The following is a 22,180-nucleotide window of genomic DNA, read 5'->3' as shown; positions in this document are numbered from 1 at the left end:
GCTGGAGCTGGAATGCTGTGAGAGAAAAATACTGTTGGGCTGGCTGGAGCTGGAGCCGGTGGCTGGAGTGGTGTGAGAGAAAATTACTGTAGCGCTGGAGGAGAGTAGACCAGCAGAACACAGTGAATTACCGTTGTACATGCCTAATGTGAGGAATCAATACGCGCACGGATGCGATACAAATCGGGAAGGAAGTTCCTCTTGTGTAACGCTATTCCCCTTTGGGGACTTCGCGTTGGCCTACCATTGGCGGAGGGTGAATGAACAAGATTATGGTGTTAAAATGACACAACATCATCCAGATCTGACCAACAGGTAAACACCAATCGCGCAAAAGAATAATGAATGCGGCAACTAACTGAACGGCTCCTATAGGTAGAGACGGTCAAACAACAATACTCCCTCTGCTTTTTTTAATATTTGTTACCATTGATATTAAAACCCTTTTTCTCTTTTTAAAAACCTTTGATACTCTTTTGGCAAAGTGACAAGAGGGTAGCCCCCCTCGCGGGCCATGGCCACCCTTCCCGCTTCCATAGCCCACCACCCCGCCGACGCTGCTATCCCTCCTGGCTTCAGCGGTGCCCTCACTGATGGAGCAACGCGCCGCTTGAACCCGCCGCCATCGCTAAGAGCATTTTCAGCAATGGCCTCCCATCCTAAAGCCCCAAATAGCCTTTGGGTGTCGGTCCACATCTTCAAGCCTCCAAATAAAGCACTCAACTCCAACAATGACCCTTATCACAACCCCCATTCTTTTTCCCTTTTATTTTCTTAAGGAAAAAGTCTGTTCTCTTCTTCCCCGAGCTGCAAGAGCGGCGGAGCAAGCAAGCAACACTACTGAGCCATGTGACCGGCAGCGGCATATACGACCGCGGCGGTCCTCGGCCATGGCCGGCGGAAGGCGGCGACGCTCGACGAAGGCGGCAGGGGCGGCGGTGCTCAAGTGAAGGTGGCAGGAGGTGTGATCGGGGTGGCTGGACGTGGCGGAGGTGGCGAGGGCCGGTGGGGGTGGCACGGGAGAGGGATGAGTGGTTGAGTTGGGGCCCACCATATGGGGTCTGGGAGGAGAACCCCTTGCAATGGGGCTGCAGCCTGGGACTGGGAGGAGTGTGGTCCAAAATAGAGGCATACCCATTTTGGGAGCTTGGATAGGGACCCTACTGCAATTGTTTTTTTTTGGTTCCAGCTCCCAGAATGTGGATGGGGTCTTGCTGGAGATACTCTAACCTTTACACCCCCCACACCCATGCCACGACTGCCATCCTGCACGGCTCTGGCGCCGCCCTCGCTGCCGAAGCCTTCGCCACCATCGCTAACCTCTCCAACCTCGACGCTCTCGTTGCTTTCCCCGCCCATATGCATCCACCACTTGTCGTGGCAACGCTCCCGCCGCCTGTGCTGGGCCGGCCATTGTCTCTAGTAATCTATGTCTAGGGAAGGGATCCGCCCCCAGAACCCAAACCTAAAACCCTAACGCGGTGGAGTTGGCCTGCATGCAGCGGTGGTAGAAGGAGGACGGGGGGTGCGCCACAAGGTTCGGTACCACATATGCAATACCGACAATTGGTGGTGCGATTCCCTTCCGCCTGGGTTGACCATGTCTCAAATGGTACAAATCTTTAGCTTGGTGGACCAACGGCGATTGTTGGCTATTCAATGGTTCCACTTCCACTGTTTTTCTAAGCGTAAATACATTCGATAAAAATATTAGGTGCAAACTACAAACCTCCGTTTCAAAATAATTGACAACTTTGACTTTACTTTTCGATATTTGACCATTCATCTTTTCTATCAAAAGTTTTTTAGATTAACATAAGTATATTACATACTTAAAGTACATCTGATAACAAATCTATTAATATTTTTGTTGTCTTATGTAGTTTAATATTTAAAGAAATATTGCTAGTCAAAGTGTGAATAGTAAAAGTTAAAGTTGCCAAGTATTTTGAAACAGATGCTTGTACATACCTAGGGAGGAAAGGTCCCCACTCAAAGTTATACAGTTGACCAATCAAATTACAACTATAGGTATGATTTGCAGCTCGACAAGAGAAGAGACATGGGGATAATGGTCAGCATGTCTTGCTTGTTATGCCAACTAATCTGCAGTTCGATTCATCGATCGATGAACTTTGATGATGGGAAAGTCTTGGCTTGTGTGAGAGTTGGCAAATTGCAGCAACATCGGCCTGAGCTTCCAATTGTTTATACTTGTTGTGTCTATGTGCACCCAAAGTTTGCACAATGGTTCCACTGTTCGAATGTTTGTTTCCATGATGGTGCCTGAGCAACTAAGAACTGACTGCAAAACGATGAACCGACGCACAACTAAAAATTATGAACTATAAAAATTCCTCGACATGTAGTAGTAACACCGTCCCATTATTTTTTTAGATAAAGCGTCCCATTAATGAAATATCATGTATCAAAATAATGACACTTTCTGTGCACTGTAAATATTGTACCAAAGAGCACTGAATATTCACTTCTAGAGCAATTGAAAAAAAATACTATGTGTGACACCCCGTCCCAGGACTTAATAGGATACTCATACCAACAAATTGTAACTTTTTTCGGAAGCCAATCTCCAAAGAACTCCGAGGTTAAGCGTGCTTGGCCCGGAGAAATTTGGGAATGGGTGACCGACCGGGAAGTTCTTCTCAGGTGCGCACGAGTGAGGACAAAGTGTGTAGAACAGACTGGTGTTGGTCTGTGAGGGCAGTCTATGTCCTAGAAAGCAACCAGATGTAAGTGGATCCGGCCTCGGGGAGGCGGGACGTTACAGAATGGTATCAGAGCCGACTCTCGCGGTTTCACGGGTATGTACGGGCGTAAGTGTAGAGGCATGAGCACGAGCGCGTGGAGCGCAGATGCCACCATGCACGGGCGCGTGGCGGGTCAGTGCGCGGGCATCTGGGATTCGCCGTTGGCACTGGATGCACGGACGTGGCACAGGGACCGTTGGCACTGGACGCACGGATGTGGCACATGGCCTGCTGGCACTGGACGTGGCCAAAAGAGGACGTTCCTGGCTTGGGATTGACCGACGAAGACGTCGGTCTCTTAAGGGGGTGAGTATGTGACACCCCGGCCCAGGACTTAATAGGATTAATAGGATACTCATACCAACAAGTTGCAACTTTTTTTCCGGAAGCCAATCTCCAAAGAACTCCGAGGTTAAGCGTATTTGACTCAGAGAAATTTGGATATGGGTGACCGACCGGAAAGTTCTTCTCAGATGCGCACGAGTGAGGACAAAGTGTGTAGAAAAGACTGGTATTGGTCTGTGAGGGCAGTCTATGTCCTAGAAAGCAGCCAGATGTAAGTGGGCCCGACCTCGAGGAGGCGGGATATTACACTATGGAGCAATATATTGGCAAATAAAAAAATATGTCACATGGAACATTTGAAGTGTCTGCAAGAAAATATATTAGGCGTGGCTACACCTCCTCATCACCGCAAGGTGCGCTCAGCTGGTGGGTGTGGGTCGTGGTACTGTGGTAGGGAAGAGGAGAAAAACGAGGTCAGCCATGACTCATGAGCTAGACGCCTTCACGACAGCAGGCAACAGCAGGATGTGAATCAGGGATATCATTGGGGCTTTGATCCAAACAGATCCACTGATCATGGAAGCACCAACTAAACAACAAGATCCAAGGCAAATAGTAACCGCAAGATCCAAGGGTAATGCTACAACGGGTCACTTGGTAACACTTCACGTCAAAAGGGCAAAAAAATACTTGGTAATCCAATTTAGTCAGCTGTGGCCTGCACATATATTGCTGTAGGTCTTTCCCGTTCACTTTCTTTGGTGGGTGGTTACCTGAAACTGAAAGCAAAAGAACTTCAACTTGTGCCTGTTGTTTGAATTGTTTAATATATCATATATACTTCCACAAAATTTCAACATCTGACACAAGACTCCAGAGAGCACCAAAGAATTCCACAAGGTTTCATGTGCATATCCATCAAATCTGCCGGCCTTGTTCAACAACGATCCTTATCCTCCGCACAGGACAAAACTAGGTGAGTAGGCCTAAAGGACACATACATTGATACAGATTAGGAAGGGTGCGGCAAATGGGTCAACAATCTTTTAGGGTGGGGTCAGAAAGATTGACTAGTACAGTGTGGCAATTTGACTGGGAGACAGTGGGATGGGGACTCTATATGTTTGCGTAACATGTAGGCAAGAAGCATCACTTCTATAAATAAAATCAACCAAGGAAGCAACCTTCCCTGCAACCAACGCCATTCTTCTTCCTAGCAATGGCAGAAACAGGGCACTCTTCCCTGTTGATGCTGCTTCTCCTCGTAAGCGCTGCGACGACTGCCGCGCAGCGAGCCTCCATGGCTGGTGTCAGCACTCCATCTGACCACCTTGCGCTAATGTCCTTCAAGTCGCTCATACAGATTGACCCATCATCAGCACTGTCCTCATGGCGCAGCAACCAGTCGTTGTGCCAGTGGCACGGTGTGACGTGCGGCACGCGGGGGCGCCGCCGTGGTCGTGTTGTGGCGCTGGACCTCGCCAACCTGGGCCTCCATGGCACCATTTCCCCTGCCATAGGCAACCTCACCTACCTGAGAAAGCTCCACTTCCCCATGAATCGCATGGGTGGCACCATACCGCCGGAGATTAGCCGTCTCCTTGAGCTCAGGTATGTGAACCTGAGCTTCAATTCTCTTGAAGGCAGCATCCCGGGATCATTGTCAGAATGCAAGCAAGTCGTGAGCATCAGCGTGGCATTCAACCACCTCTCGGGAGGGATACCTCCAGCCATGGGCGTTCTCTCTGGTCTGCGCATAGTCCAGATGCAGGGCAACATGCTCGATGGTCCGATACCTGGCGCATTAGCCTCGTTGCAAAGCCTCGAGGTTCTTCATCTCTACAACAACACTCTGACAGGAAACATTCCTCCAGAGTTTGGCAACCTCACCAATCTTGTAAGTCTTAACATGAACTACAATCACTTGACAGGTTCAGTTCCTTCTTCTCTTGGTAACCTTCTGAAGATTGAGAATCTCCAACTGAGGGGGAATCAACTCGCAGGCCCAATTCCATCATTCTTGGGGAACCTCTCCTCGTTAACGATTATTAATCTTGGTACCAACAGATTTCAAGGGGAGATTGTGCCATTACAAAGACTGCTATCTCTTACTGTCCTTATTTTGCAACAAAATGACCTTCATGGTGCCATCCCTTCTTGGCTAGGAAACCTCTCTGCCCTGGTATACCTAAGCTTGGGAGGGAATAGCTTGACTGGGGCTATTCCTGAATCATTAGGAAACCTTGAGATGTTATCTGGTCTTGTTCTTGCCGAAAACAATCTTACAGGCACCATTCCCTCCTCCCTTGGAAACCTTCAAGCTCTTTCTGATATCTTTCTAGACAAGAATCAGCTCACAGGATCCATTCCTTCTTCCATTTTCAATCTGTCCTCTCTCAGCACATTCAATGTACAGGCAAACCAGCTAACAGGACCCTTACTGATTGCCAATGGAGTGAACTTTCCATTGCTTCGAATATTTAATGTAGGGTTCAATCAGATTCAGGGTGTTATTCCACCATGGCTGTGCAACTCTACTATGCTTATACACATTGGAGTAGACTTCAATATGTTATCAGGAATAGTACCTGCTTGTCTCGGAGATCGCCTAAATAGTTTGGCGACCCTGACACTCGAAAACAATCAACTACATGCAAGTTATGATGAAGGTTGGGACTTCATGTCTAGTTTGACTAATAGCAGCCACTTAAAAGTTTTAGATTTCAGTAATAACCTATTTCAAGGCTCACTACCTCATGCAGTAGCCAATCTTTCTATGGATTTGCAAGCTTTTGCTGCAGATAACAACATGATAAGTGGAAACATTCCTGAAAGCATTGGAAACCTAGCTAATTTAGCATATCTTTTCATGAGCAACAATTCTTTAGAAGGCATTATTCCTGCCTCTCTGGGTAGACTTCAGAGCATGAGCTTTCTAAACCTTGGGAATTGAGTACATATACTAAAGCTCCAAGATTTGGAGCGCTGCCGTGAGTCGCGGCCCCACGTGGGCCCGGCGGCACTGTTCATGCGGGGCGGAGACTGTTCATGCGGGCCCGGGGGCACTGTTCATGCTAAATAATAATATTGAAGTACTGTTCATGTGGGGCCCGGGCACTGTTCATAATAAAAAATAATAAAAATATAATTCATGATAAAAATAATAAAATTGTAAAAAAAATAAAAACATGTGGGCCCCACGTGTTTAAATGTTTAGTTATTCTTTATACACAAAAATAAAAAAATTGTATACTACATTCACCTCTATTACTTATTGAATTTTGTTTTCACTTTGTGAACTCGCAAAATATAATTGAATCATTCATTCATTTCTAATCTTATGATTTTTTCTACCAAAACATTCACATCTATTACTTATTGGATTTTGTTTTCACTTTGTGAACTCACAAAATATAATTGAATCATCCATTCATTCATAATCTTATGATTTTTTCTACCAAAATTAATAATTAGTGCAAGCTAATCCATCAACTATATCTGTTAACATACAAAAAAAGAATTCCTACATGTACTATTTATACAGAACCAACGTGGGTCCTGTGTGGTATTCAGGTGGTACCCACATAATATTCAATTGGAATTCATTCATAAAATATATTTAATTATTTATTTACACGAACATAATAAACATCAATTACATCTACATGTGCTAGCCCCTACTACTTAATGGATTTTAATTCGCAAAATATAATTGTATGACAATTCATGAACTATACCTACTACAAATTACTAAATTTTTCTTTTACCCTACCAAAATCAATAATAAATATAAATCAATTCACCTAACGTACCTACTAACATAAAACAAAAAAACCTAAAAATATATATATCTATACATTTAGCGTGCTCTCAGACTTTAAACTACTATACCTATGTACTTTAACTTTCAGACTTCATTCAATACATCAACATATTGTTAAAATACATTAACACGATATTGCTTTAACTATAGCACATAATAATATATTTTTATTATAATTTTAGATCAAACCTTTTGCTACAGGCGCGCATAGCGCGCCAACCTATCTAGTAACAATCTCATGGGCCAAATTCCACTGACCCTTGGCAATCTCACATTGTTGAATAAACTCTATCTTGGAAAAAATTCACTTAGTGGACCAATGCCATCAAATCTTGGAAGCTGTCCCTTAGAGCTGCTCGATCTTCAGCACAATATGCTCAGTGGTCCAATTCCCAAGGAAGTTTTCCTCATAACTTCCCTGTCCAATTTCATGTATTTCCAGAGCAACTTGTTTAGTGGGTCACTACCATCAGAAATCGGTAACTTGAAAAATATTGCAGACATTAACTTCTCTGGTAATCAGATTTCTGGTCAGATTCCTGCCTCCATTGGTGGTTGTCAAAGCCTGCAATATTTACGGATGCAAGGAAACTTGCTTCATGGGACAATCCCAGCATCAATGGAACGGCTGAAAGGACTTGAAGTACTTGATCTTTCACACAATAACCTGTCAGGAGATATTCCTCAGTTTCTTGTTAGAATGAAAGGACTTGCTAGTTTGAACATCTCATTCAACTACTTTGAGGGTGAAGTTCCCAAAGACGGAGTATTTCTCAATGCGAGTGCAATTGCAACTGAGGGAAATCAAGGCCTGTGTGGGGGTATCTCTGAATTGAAGTTGCCTCGCTGCTCCACTCACACCAGCAACAGTCGGTCCTGGAAGCTTATCGTCTCTATAAGCAGTGCAGCCCTAGTGCTTACCATCCTTTTAGCACTATTTGCTTGCTGGCACAATAGGAGCAGGTTGCAACAAGCAAACACAGATCAGTTACTCCTCAATGATTTACATATAAGAGTAGGCTATGCAGACTTAGTCCATGCAACAAATGGCTTTGCTTCCAGGAACCTCGTTGGGGTTGGAAGCTTCGGCTCAGTGTACAAAGGAAGAATGATGATCCACAACCAACAAGTCATCATTGCTGTGAAAGTTCTTAACTTGCAACAACGTGGGGCAGCACAAAGCTTTCTTGCAGAATGTGAGACTCTCAGAAGCGTTCGGCATCGTAACCTTGTGAAGATCTTGACAGTTTGCTCGAGTATTGATTTTCAGGGTCATGACTTCAAGGCTCTGGTATATGAGTTTTTACCAAATGGAAATTTAGACCAATGGCTACACCAGTATCCTGAGGAAAATGGTGAAAATAGTGCCGTGAATATTATCAGAAGGCTCAGCATCGCCACTGATGTGGCTTCTGCTCTTGATTATATGCACCATCACAGGCCATCACCAATTATTCACTGCGATCTCAAGCCAAGCAACATTCTCCTTGATAATGATATGGTTGGGCATGTTGCTGACTTTGGGCTTGCAAGAGTCCTGCATCAAGATCATAGTGTCATATCAGAGAAATCAAGTGGGTGGGCTACAATGAGAGGAACAATTGGCTATGCTGCTCCAGGTATGTTTCAGCCACTAAAATTGACAAAACTAGAGTACTTAAAAAATTGCGATGGCCTTCTTTTCTGAATCAAATTATTTACCCAGCCTATACTTCAGTCCATACTCCATATTCGGATGGGTTTATTTTTATTATATTTTCCTTATTCAGATAAGAATGTGTTGTAAAAACAACTAAGGATACCATAATGTTTTTTTTTCTGTTCTTAGGCAAAAGTCTTTTTGCAAATATGAATGCTAAATCTTGAGTTGTGCTTTCTTACAATAATATTTTTGTGATTACAGAGTATGGTTTGGGCAACAAAGTTTCAATCCAGGGTGATGTCTACAGCTATGGCATATTGTTGCTGGAGATGTTTACTGGAAAAAGACCGACAGACAGTGAATTCGAAGAAGGACTCAGCCTTCGTAAATATGTTCAGACAGCACTTCCAGAAAGGGTGATCAATATTGCAGACCAGAAGCTGTTATCAAAGGATGGGGATGAACAACAAGGAATCTCAAACTCAGTCAAAATAAGAGATGCAAGAATCGCTTGCATCACATCGGTCCTGCAGATTGGAATTTCATGTTCAAACGATAACCCAACAGATCGCTTGCAGATTAGTGATGCTTTGAAAGAGTTGCAGACTATAAGAGACAAGTTTGGCATGTCTGATCAGTGATGAAACCTCAAATAACTAAGGCATTTCAGGGAGCTTGTAAGATATGTAGTCAAATCGATGTACCTAAATCCAAGAAAGCAAACAAGATCTTGCATGATGCATGCTACTATCTCTGCAGCTACTTATCATTTCTGGTTGCATCTGAAAGAACACAAAGATTACATCTTATTATGAAAACTGTGTCATACTATATGTTTGTTGGAACTTTCTACATCTTTATTTTTCGCATATGAGCAATAAAGGAATATTGATGTATGTGTTTATCTTGCACGATGCCTACAACATATTTATCATTGCCAACTTTTAGCTCCACATAGAGAAATGAAAATTATCCCTTATTTGAACAACTGAAACTACAAGAAAGGTGCTACATGGGGAACTAGGATAAACTTCGGTGTAGTAGCTCTACACAGGTGCCAGCTGCCAAAGGACCAATTCAGGGCACATTCAAGGAGGTAGCCTTCATCCGGAAGTAACCTTTATTCCTACCTGATACTGATGGAACAGATAAATTAGACATCACCAACAAGGCAGACACAGAAATTTCATGCATCACTCAGTTCTTGCAGTTGGTACCTGCCATTCAAACTTCAAAGGAAGAATGACACAGTAATTGCAAATAGCCAATGCTTTGCATGAAATGCACAGAGTAACCAAAAAAAAATTCTGAGTACCTTAGGGAAGAGAAAAAACATATTTAGACATCTGAAGTTCTTAAGGCACTACCAATTAGCAATAGGTCGAAGTTATTCCCAACTCTTTTGTTTCAGAGGGAGTGCTCAAGGTTGGACTGTTAGGTTCCTGACACTTTGTGAATAATGGGATTTGGAACTACATGTTCATGACACCGGTGTCATCTTTCAGGCCACTAATATATTATGTATCATTGTCTATGTTTCATAAACTCAATACCTCTTTTCGGGAAAACCACAATTCATCAACCATACATGAATGATAAAGTTGTGCCACCGGCAGCAGAAAAGGCTAACCTTCAATCCCATAACACCATCCTCCAGGCCATAAAAGGCTCTCATCTCCTCAGAAGCCAGATGGCTGCAGTCAGTTGGAGGAGAAACCCAGGAGAGCTATGGCTCCATTCATGAATCTCTCCTAAATTAGCTTTTTTATTTACACGGGGGGATTGACTGCAAGAAGAAAACTGTAACGAAAGTTAGTTGAGCAGGATGCGATATATATACAGTTTAATTCCATAGAGATTTCGCTTGCGCATCGCAGCTATACAATATTCCAAGAACAGTATTCCCTCCGTTTCTCAAAGATTGCATCCTAAGTCAAAGACTAAAATTTTATTAAAAGCATAAACATTATTGATATCAAGTACCCTTGGATCGAACTGGGCGAGCGAAGGGGAGGTGAAGGCGGAGTCGGAAGCAATCCGGTCATACGAGGTGGCGTCGCGGCGGTGGGCGGACGGAGGCGGCCGTCGGGTTCCGGCGACCTCATCAGACCGATGGATCGCTGCGGGCCTGCGGCCGGTGGCGGAGCTGGCGAGCGGAGGAGCGGTGTCTCGGATATGGGCAGGCCAGTTAAATGACACTATTTTTTATTTTTTGGGCTGATTGGAAATAACTATTCTGTCGGGTCCGGATCACTCGTTCCAGATCAAAGTGGCCAATTTGTTCATTTTGGAAGCCCATTTGTGCATGTTCTCTATAAAACTCATACTTTCCCAAACGCAAAGTCTATTAAACGACCCGTCGCGCCAGCGACAGATCGCGCGACCACTGCGGCCCAGCAGGCCAACGCGGGCCAACATAACCCCACACCCACGCCCACGCTCCACCCCAAAACACATTCCCGAGCGCCGCCCCCGTAACAACCCGTACAACACCGCGGGGGATTTCTCGCTCGCCGGCGAGGAGCAGCGCCAGAGCAGCGTTTGCGGCGACCAGCGACAGAGGAGAGGTTACGGCGACCAGAGGGGGCGGCACGCCCCGTCCTCTGCGGTTCAATGTGAGTCCTCTCCCCTCGCGACCCTCCCCTCCATACCATGCTAGATTTGGGCTGCTGCGGCGCGGTGCGCGACGGCGATGTGTCCGGCGACGGGGGCGGTGGGAGGGGCGGTGTGCGCGACGCGTGCGTGCTCCAGCAGTGGGGTGTCGGGGTTTGGGGGTGGGGTGCCACCCTCGCACCTTGGATTCTGGGGGTAAGTGGATGGTCGATGCGCGACGGCGAGGTGTCCGGCGACAGGGCGGCAGAAGAGGGTGCAGTGTGAGCTAGGAGAATGATGTGCGTGGGAGGGTGCTCGAGTGGTGGTGTTTGGGGTGTCGGGGTTTGGGGGAAGGGTGGATGTTCTACTGGTCATGAGAGCAATTTTTTCATTCCATGAAATTGCTCGTATGAAGCTACATTCATGTAGTAGTGACTTCATTTCCGGCTATCATTTTTTTCAAAACAATGCACTAGCGAACAACATCCCATGAAATTGTTACAAGTTGTGTTTATCTTTTTGCATGCAAATAGTGTCAAGTTACATAACGCTGCAGCGTCAAGTTACAGAGGCATGATATAGTGTCACATTTTAGGTCAAGGTCACTTCAAGGACTCAAGGCTACTATATAAAGTGTCAACAGATATAGATATTTTTGTTATCCACCGTTTTTCCTGCCACAACAAGTTATATATTATATAGTGACATGTTTTTACTATTTTTTTTCTATGTTTGTTCAGCATGGCTAGGAAACAGAAAATTGAAACTGTGGAACATCCCTGCAAAACTAATTCACTGCCATCATTGCAACGTGGATTTGCCTGCAGTCTAGAATCATTCTACTTGACATGAATTTTACTTTACATTCTTAATGCTGGGAGCTGCGTGATTCTCCTATGTGGATTTGTTGTTCTAGAATATGTCTGGCTGCCAGAATAGTACTCTCCATATGCGTGCTTTTCTTATATGGCCACTGATATTTTTTTTAAAATTTTACTGCTTGCAATGTGAGTCATGTAAATTATTGGTTTGGCCAGATGCATGTACAGGATTCTGAATTTCTTCATTCTTTGTTAGATTTGGTGAGTATCTTTCCAGGGGAGTCACTGTGATTGATAGGATAATTCGGAGATCATTTTTGTGAGACTTGGAGTAACTTGATTATTGCTTACCTACATGTTTTCAGGTGTTGTGGAATACACGGCGTAGTGTTGATACTAGCATGGTCGTCCTGGATGAGGGTATTGGCGAGCTTTTGGATTTCTGTGGATATATATGTAATTTTATGTCACGTTGAGTTTATATGTCAAGCTACGTATATTTTGAATGTCAATGTCAGCACCCTGTCAATGTATGTTGAATCTGCATATCAACCTTTCAGATTTCTCTGACTGTCAACTCAACATGTTGCTATTAAGTTTCACACAAGTTTCCATTAAGTAGGGACATAATTTTTAACACAAGTTTCCATTAACTAAGCACACAAGTTGTCCTTATACCTCCATTCATTTTTCCAATTGTGCTCACAACATATTATTTTCAGCGTCATTTTCATTTATACAACATGTTTCAAATTTGGTGCCGGCAGGAGCAAACTTGGTTGAGTTAGGGCCTTATCAACTTAAATTCAGGTGTCAATCCATATTTTTAGCTTAAAATAAACCTGGGTGTCAACCCACCTATACTATGACTGTCAACCTATATATACTCTGAATATTAAATTATGTTTATAGCTATATTAACATGTTATATAAATTTAGGTCAAGCAATGTCAAGCTATGTAGTCCAATAGTATCATATTTATAACCTATACGGGATGTAGTAATGCTTTGAAACTTTCACTATCAACTTGGTTACATACGCACTAGTATCATGTTCTATGCATATTCTAAGTATCAACCTATATATACTATGACTGTCAATATACACTCCGAATACCAAACTACATTTTCTCTGATTATCAACCAATATGTACTGTATGTATCAATCTATTTTTTATATGTCAACAATTAAATATATAAGTTGATATGTAGTTTATATGTAAGTTGATAGTATCAATAAATGTAAATTGATAGAACCACTACAAGTTGTAACAGTATAAAACTTATCACGCATTCTATACATAATTAGATTAACAAAATCTCTATATAAATTAAAGATACTAGTAGTCATACAAGTTAACACTATACAATATATATGAGTTGCCGCGAGATCACAGTGTTCCATTGTCAAGATATTTATGTTCTAGGGTAGATGGCAATGCTCTGGTAGCGCAGGTAGATGCCATGCTCAGCCATTGTGACCGTGACACGCTACGGGTTTCGTTAGCTAGCTAGCTTGCCTCCGGTCCATCTCCATGGAGGCTGCGCCTGCGGCGGGGGTCATTGAGCGGGAGCGCCTCACGGCCGAGATGGCCTTCCGAGGCTCAGCTGACGACCGAGGTAGCATGTCGTCGTCACTCGATGCTCCCGGACCTCGCGTACATCAAGCTCAGGATCCGCCACGGCGGCAGCCCCACGATGGTGCTTATCGACATGTTTCTTTTGTTGACAACCGATATATGTTTCTGTTGTCAACATATAAAAAATGTTTATGTTTGACAACCTATATAATTGAGTATCAACCCATGAAATATAGAACTGTCAATTTATGTTACCCAATTTGTACATATGTTGCTACTGCATATTCAACATAGATTGTTAGTCTACAAAACAGCTTCAAAACATATCAAATATGGATCTAGTTTTATAGATCTCATGGAAAGAAACACAATGGCACAAATAGATTTGAAAACGGATGCTTGATCAGAGAGTTATGCCTATTTAAATAAAATATGCACATCTTTAATAAAATATGCACATCTTTTAGTGTGGAGGTCAGATTGTGACGGGGCTCCGAAAGCGACTTTTCTTCACGTGTTTGCGGGATTGGGGCGGATCCGCGGATGGGTGGAACTGTGGAGGAAGGGAGGCACAGGTGGGTTTAGAGATGGCAGCGGATCGGGTTCGGTGCGGGTATCCGCGGATTTCGGTTTTTCGGGTTTCGGGTTTGGTGTTGGTTTTTCACCCACGGTTTTCAGGTTCGGGTTCGGGTTTGTTTTTGGGTTCGGTTTCGGGTTTTGGTTTCCACCCGTGGATATCCAATGGATATCCGAAATAAATTATTTGGAATTAAAACTCATGTTTTATAATATATTAATGATAATTTGTTTACTTAGACTATTAAATTTATTGAAAGTTGAGTCATGAAAATATTTATTATTTGTTGCATCTTGTTTATACATGTGAATATGTGTATATTTATCTGCGGGTTTCGGGTATCCATTCGGGTTTCGGGTATCCATTCGGGTTTCGGGTATCCGCGGGTTTGGTTTTGGTGATGGATTTCCACCCGAATCGGTTTCGGGTTCGGGTTCGGGTTTCGATTTCGGGTTTCGGTTTTGGGTGCACGGAGACTCCACCCGATCCGAACCCGACCCGTTGCCATCCTTAGGTGGGTTGTAGATTTGTCGGTCCCGACGGTCCTCGGGACGGGTCGCGCGCTCGCGTAATGCGCGACGGGTCGCGCCTTAACGCGGTCCTTTCCCAAAGTAACAGCAGTCCAAAAAGTTTTCTATAACGCTTCGCGACATAATTTTCTCAAGAAACTTCTTCGTAGATTTTTTTTTGGGGGATAACTTCGTATAACATTTGTGCACAAGTCGTGGAAAAATATTTCTGCACAAGCCGTGGAAACAACTTCGCAAGCAAGTTGTGGAAATAACTTCTTCGTGTAACATTTTGACACAGGTTCTGGAAACAACTTTGCACAAGATGTGAAAACATCTTCGACAAATAACCATGTGTATGGTTGCTGAAATAAGCTCAAACAAAAATTTGTGTAAAAGGGGGGAAAATAGGAGTAGTTTATAGTGCTCAACTTTATCGGCTGGGGACACTTTGGTAGTTGAGGCAGAAGCAATGTCGATTCTCCAGTGGATGAAACCCAGCACATCTTGCGTGGAAAAATAGATTTTATCATGCCAAGGGTACAACTATTTTAGTCAAATCAAAATTACATCAGCATTATTAGAATACATTTCAGGAAACAGATGCAACATGTTGTATTAAACAAGTAAATAAATGGGTGGAATCTGTCTAAATACATTTCTTAGAGAGAATTCCACATAAGCCACTACAAGTAATTGAAATTTTTCTGATCCCTTTGGCACTGCTTACAACTTCTGCAAATCCTGTGCGACTGTTATATCTCTAAACGAGAGAAGCCTGTCGGCAAAAGAAGACTTTGCCCTTCTTCCTCCCCTCTTCTCTGCCCCATATACTCTGTTTTCTCTGGAGTCACAGTTCTTGTCTGACTGGTCCTCACTCTTCCCCCTGGTCAGCTGGCCAGCGCAAGGTTAGTCAAAAGAAAGATTTGGCCGCTATCCATCAACTGGAGACGGCAGGCATGAAGAAAATTTCGGCCCTCATAAATACATGAAAGTGACATTTGCAGTTGCAGATCAAGTGGACACATTATTGTCAACAAATTGTGATCAACATTAACGGAAAGCAAAGGCACGCAGGAAGGACAAACAAATTTCGTAGGCTGACTCTGTCCAATTGACAAGTTTGGAGTAAGACCCGGTTGCCTCCACACTTCAAGAGAATCAATTTTTTGGTGCTCACTGTGCAAGTTGGAGATGCTCTGAGAGGTTCAGACTTCAGAGTTGCATTGCATGCAATTGAAGGCAAGCATGGTACTCACCTACGTATATCATTCCCGCATACTCCAGGACTACAAAATATTGGGAGAACGTCCCCACAATGGATGCGTGCAGAAAGATATGAAAGCTAGTACCTGATTGATTAATTCACACAAAGCAAAAAAGGTAAATAAAATTTATGAATCCACAATTTAAGTCGACAAATGGAGATCAGGCAGTGAAGTAATGGCTATTATCAAAGAACTTTGATTGCCTATTTTCTGACAGGTTACTCATGCATGGAATCGCAAACCGAGTGGCACTGCAATGTTACCAATATACGACTAACCTTAAATATTGTTCGCAGGCTTTCCAGTGGCTTCATATATGCATGGAAGGAAACACATCACACATAAAACATGCAGTAACCTGTTAAACATAAGCCCATCACATTTTGTTAATTAATTAGGTAAAACACCTACAATATCTTTTTGAAAGAAAAAGTATCATAGTAATATACATTCTCTGTTATGATGACTAGTTCTTTTCTCCTTTCCTTATCGATTAGCAACCAGTTGTCATATGTTTTCACTACATGATACTTCTAGACAGATATATTCACTATTTTTTAAAGAATAAGAGGCATGTTAATCATATACTATGAGAAATGCTGTATTTCCCCCCCTCAGCATAGCAGTGACACTGGGACTATCAAATTAAGGGTATGTGAACCGCCTGTGCCTATTGACAGTGTGAACATACACCAAAGCCAGCACAAAACATGGAAAAGAGGTTACAGACAATATGCACTGTTCGCCTACACGGCCGTTTAGCCCGTTTACGCGCTGTGTACACGCTACAGCTACACGGTGGCTAGCCGTGTCCGTTTAATCAGCCATTTAGCCCGTTTAATAGCCGTTTAACCCGTTTAAATGGCCGTTTAGCCCGAATAAAGAGCTAAATGGTAGGTGACCGACTGCTTAGCGTTTAGCATGTAGGCTAACACTGACAATATGTATTGATGAACTGAAAAGTCTTTGGGGTTGGTGAGACTTAATATCAGACTCATTTCTAGCAATCTTCATATTAAAATATATACAGCAACTTTCCTACATATATGCAAAGAAGAAGAATACAGGTCGTACTAACCAGAAAATATCACAGCAGTCCCAAAGCAATGGTGGGTGCTGGGTCTTTCCTGTTGGTTCCCCTTTTCCTTTCACTTGTTGCTAGCACAAATTCAGCCTTGTCATCTGGAATTGCCACAAATATTGCCACTGACCACCTTGCTCTGCTGTTCTTCAAGTCACTCATTAGGTTAGATCCATCGCAAGCTCTGGTATCATGGGGAAACAACTCTATCCCTCTGTGTCAATGGCGCGGCGTGACATGTGGTAGTCGGGGAAGCCGTCGTGGCCGTGTCACAGAGTTGGAGCTCGAAAATCTGAGCCTTGCAGGAGCTATCTCCTCTTCGGTAGCCAACTTGACGTTCTTGAGGAGGCTGCACCTCCCAGGTAACAACCTGCAAGGGAAGATACCTCGGGAGCTCGCCGCCTTGTCAAACCTAGAGTCAATTGTGCTCTTCCAAAACATGCTCGAGGGTGAGATACCACATGAACTCGGGTCCATGCACAATCTCAAGGTACTCAATGTTAGCTACAACAAGCTTACAGGTTCTATCCCAACTTCACTAGGAAACCTTGCGAACCTGGAGATTCTGTATATTGCACACAACGATCTAACAGGAGAGATACCAACTGAGATAGGTAACCTTGTTAAACTAAGCAAGTTCTCACTAAGTACCAATCAACTGAGGGGTTCTGTCCCAATATCACTAGGAAATCTCTCATCATTAACTGTTCTTATTCTGCATACAAATAATCTAACAGGTAGCATTCCACCATTACAGAATCTATCATTTCTCACAGTGCTTGCATTAGGAACTAATGACCTGACAGGATGCATCCCTTCTCAATTAGGAAATCTCACATCATTAGTAATATTAGATCTTCGGGCAAACTATCTGACTGGAAGCATTCCAGAATCACTTGGGAACCTAAATATACTTGAAAGCCTTAGCCTTCCATTCAACAATTTTACAGGTTCTATACCTAATTCCATTGGAAACCTACTCTTCCTAAAAACACTTGACCTAGATAATAATGAACTAGAAGGTCCGTTACCTCCAGCATTGTTCAATCTTTCCTACCTGGAGCTTTTTACTGTACAAGGAAATAATTACCTCAATGGATCTTTTCCACCAGACAACGGTAATAGACTTCCACATCTAGAGAAATTCCTGATAGACTATAATCAATTCCACGGTCCCATTCCCACCTTCTTGTGCAATTCCTCTATGCTTCAGATGTTTGAAGCTGCGCAAAACTTACTAACTGGAACAATTCCTAGTTGCCTAGGAACTCATTTAAAGAGATTGTCTTCATTGGTCCTGGCAAAAAATCAGATCCAAGCAACACAAGATGCTGATTGGGGTTTCTTGGCTAGCCTGGCCAATTGTAGTGATCTGCAATTGTTGGATTTGAGTTATAACAGGTTGGAAGGTGAGATACCAAATTCAGTAGGCAACCTCTCTAGAAATCTGCAGCGTCTTAGCCTGCGCTTCAATAACATAACAGGAAAGATTACTGAAGAATTAGCATCCTTGGTGGGTATAAACATGCTTAGTCTATCTGGCAATCATCTAGAGGGCAACATTCCTAGCTCTCTTGGAAGACTACAGGGACTGAATGAATTATACCTACAAATGAATGACCTATCAGGATCGATCCCTACAACCATTGGCAATCTTACAAAACTACTCACCCTAGATCTCGATGGTAACATGCTTAATGGAAGCATACCTTCTAGTCTTAATGGATGTCCTTTACAAAGATTAGACCTTTCACACAACAAACTTGAAGGTCCAATACCAAAAGAACTTTTCCTTATCAGCACATTGTCTGACTTTATGGACATCCAAAGCAATCTATTAACCGGTATTTTGCCTATAGAAGTCGGTAATCTCAAGAATCTTGGGGAACTTGATTTCTCAGGTAATCAGATTTATGGAGAGATTCCAGGCTCACTTGGAGCGTGCCAATCATTGCAGTATCTCAATGCATCACATAACAACCTTGAAGGGACAATTCCCCTATCACTGGAGCAGATGAAAGGACTTTTGGTGGTAGATCTTTCCCACAACAATTTGTCTGGCAACATACCTGAGTTCTTTGCTAAGATGAGAGGTCTCTCTATTTTCAATATCTCATTCAATAACTTTAAAGGTCAAGTTCCAGAGGATGGAATTTTCAGCAATGCATCTTCTACCACAATTATAGCAAATGATGGCCTATGTGGTGGCGTCCCTCAGTTGAAGCTGCCACCTTGCACCACCCACACCACCAAGAGGCCATATTTCAGGCTTATTGTAGCAGTATCTGTAGGCAGCACATGTCTGTTTGTCATATGTCTGATGTTGATATTCTTCCACTGGAACAAGAAGAAAAAGGATAACCACCAAACATCAACAATCAGCGAGCACCATGTGAGGGTTTCTTATGCTGAATTATCCAGTGCAACAGATAGCTTCTCTTCAGGGAACCTCATTGGAACAGGGAGCTTTGGCTCGGTATTCAAGGGAAAGATTATGATCGAAGAACTTCAAGTGACAGTTGCTGTCAAGGTGTTGAATCTCCAACAACATGGGGCATCTCAAAGTTTTGCCGCAGAATGTGAGACTTTGAGATGTGTTAGACATCGCAATCTTGTGAAGATCTTAACAGTCTGCTCAAGTGTGGACTTAAGAGGCATTGACTTCAAAGCCCTTGTATTTGAGTTCTTGCCAAATGGGAATCTAGAGCGGTGGCTACATCAGTCAGTTGAGGAAGATGGTGAATACAAGGTGCTTGACCTTGTCAAAAGACTAGACATTTCTATTGATGTGGCCTCTGCGCTTGAATATCTACACCAGCACAAGCCATTGCCAATTATCCACTGTGATATCAAGCCTAGTAATATTCTCCTCAATGATGACATGGTTGCTCATGTTGGTGATTTCGGGCTGGCACGGTTCTACCATGAAGACTCCAATGACACTTCTGAGAAATCAAGTGCTTGGGCTAGAATGAGAGGAACAATTGGCTATGCTGCTCCAGGTACGTTTCAGCCACTGAAATCGACAAAATCAGAGTAGTTAATCAAATTGCACTGGTATAATTTTTTCCGATCCAATTTATTACCCAATTCATAAGTCCATAATCCATATTCCAGTAGGTTTATTTTTATTTTATTATTCAGATAAGGACAATCATTATTATTGTTCTTACACAAAATTATTTCCAAAAATGCAAATTCTAAAGCTTATCCTGTGATTTCTTACATTAATATTTTTGTGATTGCAGAGTATGGTTTGGGCAATGAAGTTTCAATCCTGGGTGATGTCTACAGCTACGGCATATTATTGCTGGAGATGTTTACTGGAAGAAGGCCGACAGACAGTAAATTTGGAGACGAACTCAGTCTTCATAAATATGTTCAGATGGCACTTCCGGAAAGGGTGATCAATATTGCAGACCAGCAATTATTATCAAATGATGGAGATGGACAAGGAATATCAAACTCAGTCAAAGTAGGAGATGCAAGAATAGTTTGCATCACATCAGTTCTGCAGATTGGAATTGCATGCTCAAATGATAATCCAACGGATCGCTTGCAGATTAGAGATGCTTTGAAAGAGTTGCAGGCAATAAGAGACAAGTTTGGCGTGTCTGTTCAGGGATGAAGCCTCAAATAACTCAGGACATTTCAGATCTTATGTGAGTAGGATCAACATACGTAAATCCAAGAAAGCAGACAAGATCATGAACGATGCATGCTACTGTCTAGGCAGCTCCTTTTATCATTTCTGGTTGCATCTGAAATGACATAAAGGTTGCATCTTATTATGAAAACACTGTCTCATACTATATGTTTGTTGGCAGTTTCCTACATGTTTATTATCCACATATGAGAAACAAAGGTATATTGATGTATTACCATTGCCAACTTCTAGCTGAACATCAAGGTCTTGCTTATTTTGAACAACTGAAACAATGATCAAGGTGCTAACTGGGGAGTGCCAGCAGCAGAAGAGGCTAACCTGATCCAGCAACACCATCTCCAGCCTCTAGGCCATAAAAAAAAAGCTTTCATCGTTTTCAGAAGCCCGTTGGCTGCAGTCAGCTCGAGGAGAAAACCCTGGAAAAGCATGATGCAATGCCTGAAGCCATCTCCTTCTGCTAAACCTGCCTTCATTTACGGCGGACTACATATACAGCAATAATCAATTATGAACTATGAAGCCATGTCTTGCGAAAGAAAAATGGCTAAACAACCTACGTCCCCACCAAAGGGATTGCGAAGAAATATTTTATAAACCGACCATTATGCGTTACATCAACACCATACAGATTCGCTAGCGCATTGGAAGTTTAAGAAAATCGAAACACGGAATAGCATTTTGGGTTTGCAGCGGTACATACCCTCTGCTTCGAAGTTAGGGGACAGGCCGGCCGGACGGGAGGTGAAGGCGGAGGCTGGAGCACGGCCGGTCGCTTGGATGCAGCCTGGCGATTCGGGGAGGCGCGCCGTAGCAGTGGACGCACCGAGGCAGCACCGGAGCCGGGGCCGGGGTCCCGGCGGCGGCGGAGCGATCCGCTGGAGAGCGCAGCGGCGTGGGCTGGCTGAGCTCGAAGAGGCCCAGTTACGTTTCCCTTTGGGCCGATTCTCTGTTTTCTCTCATTTTTGGCGTTCCACTTGCTGTGCTTTGGCCAGGAGCCGATCCCCCTACCAGCGAAGAGACAAAACTTTTAATCGAGGAACACTGGGAGAGGGTTACAAGGACCTGAATGTATTTTTTATTTTTATCAAGGGTGTCTTTGTATGAGCTGTAATCACCAAAATCTTGAATGAAAAACTATCCCGGTTTCTCAAAAAAAAAAAAACTTGCTGTGCTTTGGTTCTCTTCCAGTCCCCAACCAGTCCAACGCATGCGCGGAAGGGAACATTGGATGCACATGTCAGCAACGGCTATCACTGCATCTAATGCACCAGGGCCTTCATGTGAGGCAGAGGACGACGATGGTACAGGCCGGTCGTGCCGGTCCTGTTAATTTTCCCTTTCGTATGTGGCCTCTTGTCCATTCTGAGCCCTCTATATCAAATACTGAACAAGAGTACAAGACAAACGATCACTCTTCTCGTGAGCAGAATGTGCGGTTTTATCGGAGGTACTGTATATCAAGCGTGGGAAAACGCCAACAAACGAGCTGAAGAGAAGTCACCTTCACATGATGCTACCTGAAGGAGACTTCACTGCAGGTCGTTGCCACTGCCATCACCCTCAAAAT

At 43.4% G+C, this 22,180-nt stretch overlaps 1 protein-coding gene and 2 long non-coding RNA genes across 4 annotated transcripts; 1 reads left to right on the top strand and 2 right to left on the bottom strand.

Moving 5' to 3' along the window:
- The first annotated feature begins 4,219 nt into the window (after positions 1 to 4,219).
- Positions 4,220 to 9,336, top strand: LOC120669845 (receptor kinase-like protein Xa21). Its single transcript, XM_039949711.1, has 3 exons — positions 4,220 to 6,002; positions 7,105 to 8,495; positions 8,780 to 9,336. The coding sequence occupies exons 1-3, from the start codon at positions 4,273 to 4,275 to the stop codon at positions 9,157 to 9,159; spliced, it is 3,501 nt and encodes a 1,166-aa protein (XP_039805645.1). The 5' UTR covers positions 4,220 to 4,272; the 3' UTR covers positions 9,160 to 9,336.
- LOC120669872 lies at positions 6,852 to 10,722 on the bottom strand. The gene is made up of 2 exons (XR_005672841.1): positions 10,502 to 10,722; positions 6,852 to 10,318 (listed from the first exon to the last, which is right to left on the bottom strand). It is a non-coding gene; the product is annotated as an uncharacterized LOC120669872 (long non-coding RNA).
- A 4,387-nt stretch (positions 10,723 to 15,109) lies between these two features.
- LOC120669877 lies at positions 15,110 to 21,539 on the bottom strand. 2 transcript variants are annotated; one of them, XR_005672850.1, is made up of 6 exons: positions 21,314 to 21,539; positions 20,932 to 21,096; positions 16,944 to 19,962; positions 16,144 to 16,223; positions 15,857 to 15,949; positions 15,110 to 15,776 (listed from the first exon to the last, which is right to left on the bottom strand). It is a non-coding gene; the product is annotated as an uncharacterized LOC120669877 (long non-coding RNA). The 2 variants fall into 2 exon arrangements; XR_005672849.1 differs by having other exon boundaries at positions 15,110 to 15,949.
- Positions 21,540 to 22,180: the final 641 nt, after the last annotated feature.

The sequence above is a fragment of the Panicum virgatum genome, chromosome 2K, assembly GCF_016808335.1.
Source record: "Panicum virgatum strain AP13 chromosome 2K, P.virgatum_v5, whole genome shotgun sequence".
Classification (NCBI taxonomy): domain Eukaryota; kingdom Viridiplantae; phylum Streptophyta; class Magnoliopsida; order Poales; family Poaceae; genus Panicum; species Panicum virgatum.
The sequence above is the reverse complement of the archived record's forward strand: the minus strand, read 5'-3'. Positions and strand labels throughout refer to the sequence as shown.

Excerpts from the sequence above, each read along its gene's own strand:
- LOC120669845 (XM_039949711.1), top strand. The coding sequence starts at position 4,273 with ATGGCAGAAACAGGGCACTCTTCCCTGTTGATGCTGCTTCTCCTCGTA. Across the intron at positions 6,003-7,104 it reads AGCTTTCTAAACCTTGGGAA|TAACAATCTCATGGGCCAAA; the intron begins TTGAGTACATAT and ends CAACCTATCTAG. Across the intron at positions 8,496-8,779 it reads AATTGGCTATGCTGCTCCAG|AGTATGGTTTGGGCAACAAA; the intron begins GTATGTTTCAGC and ends TTGTGATTACAG.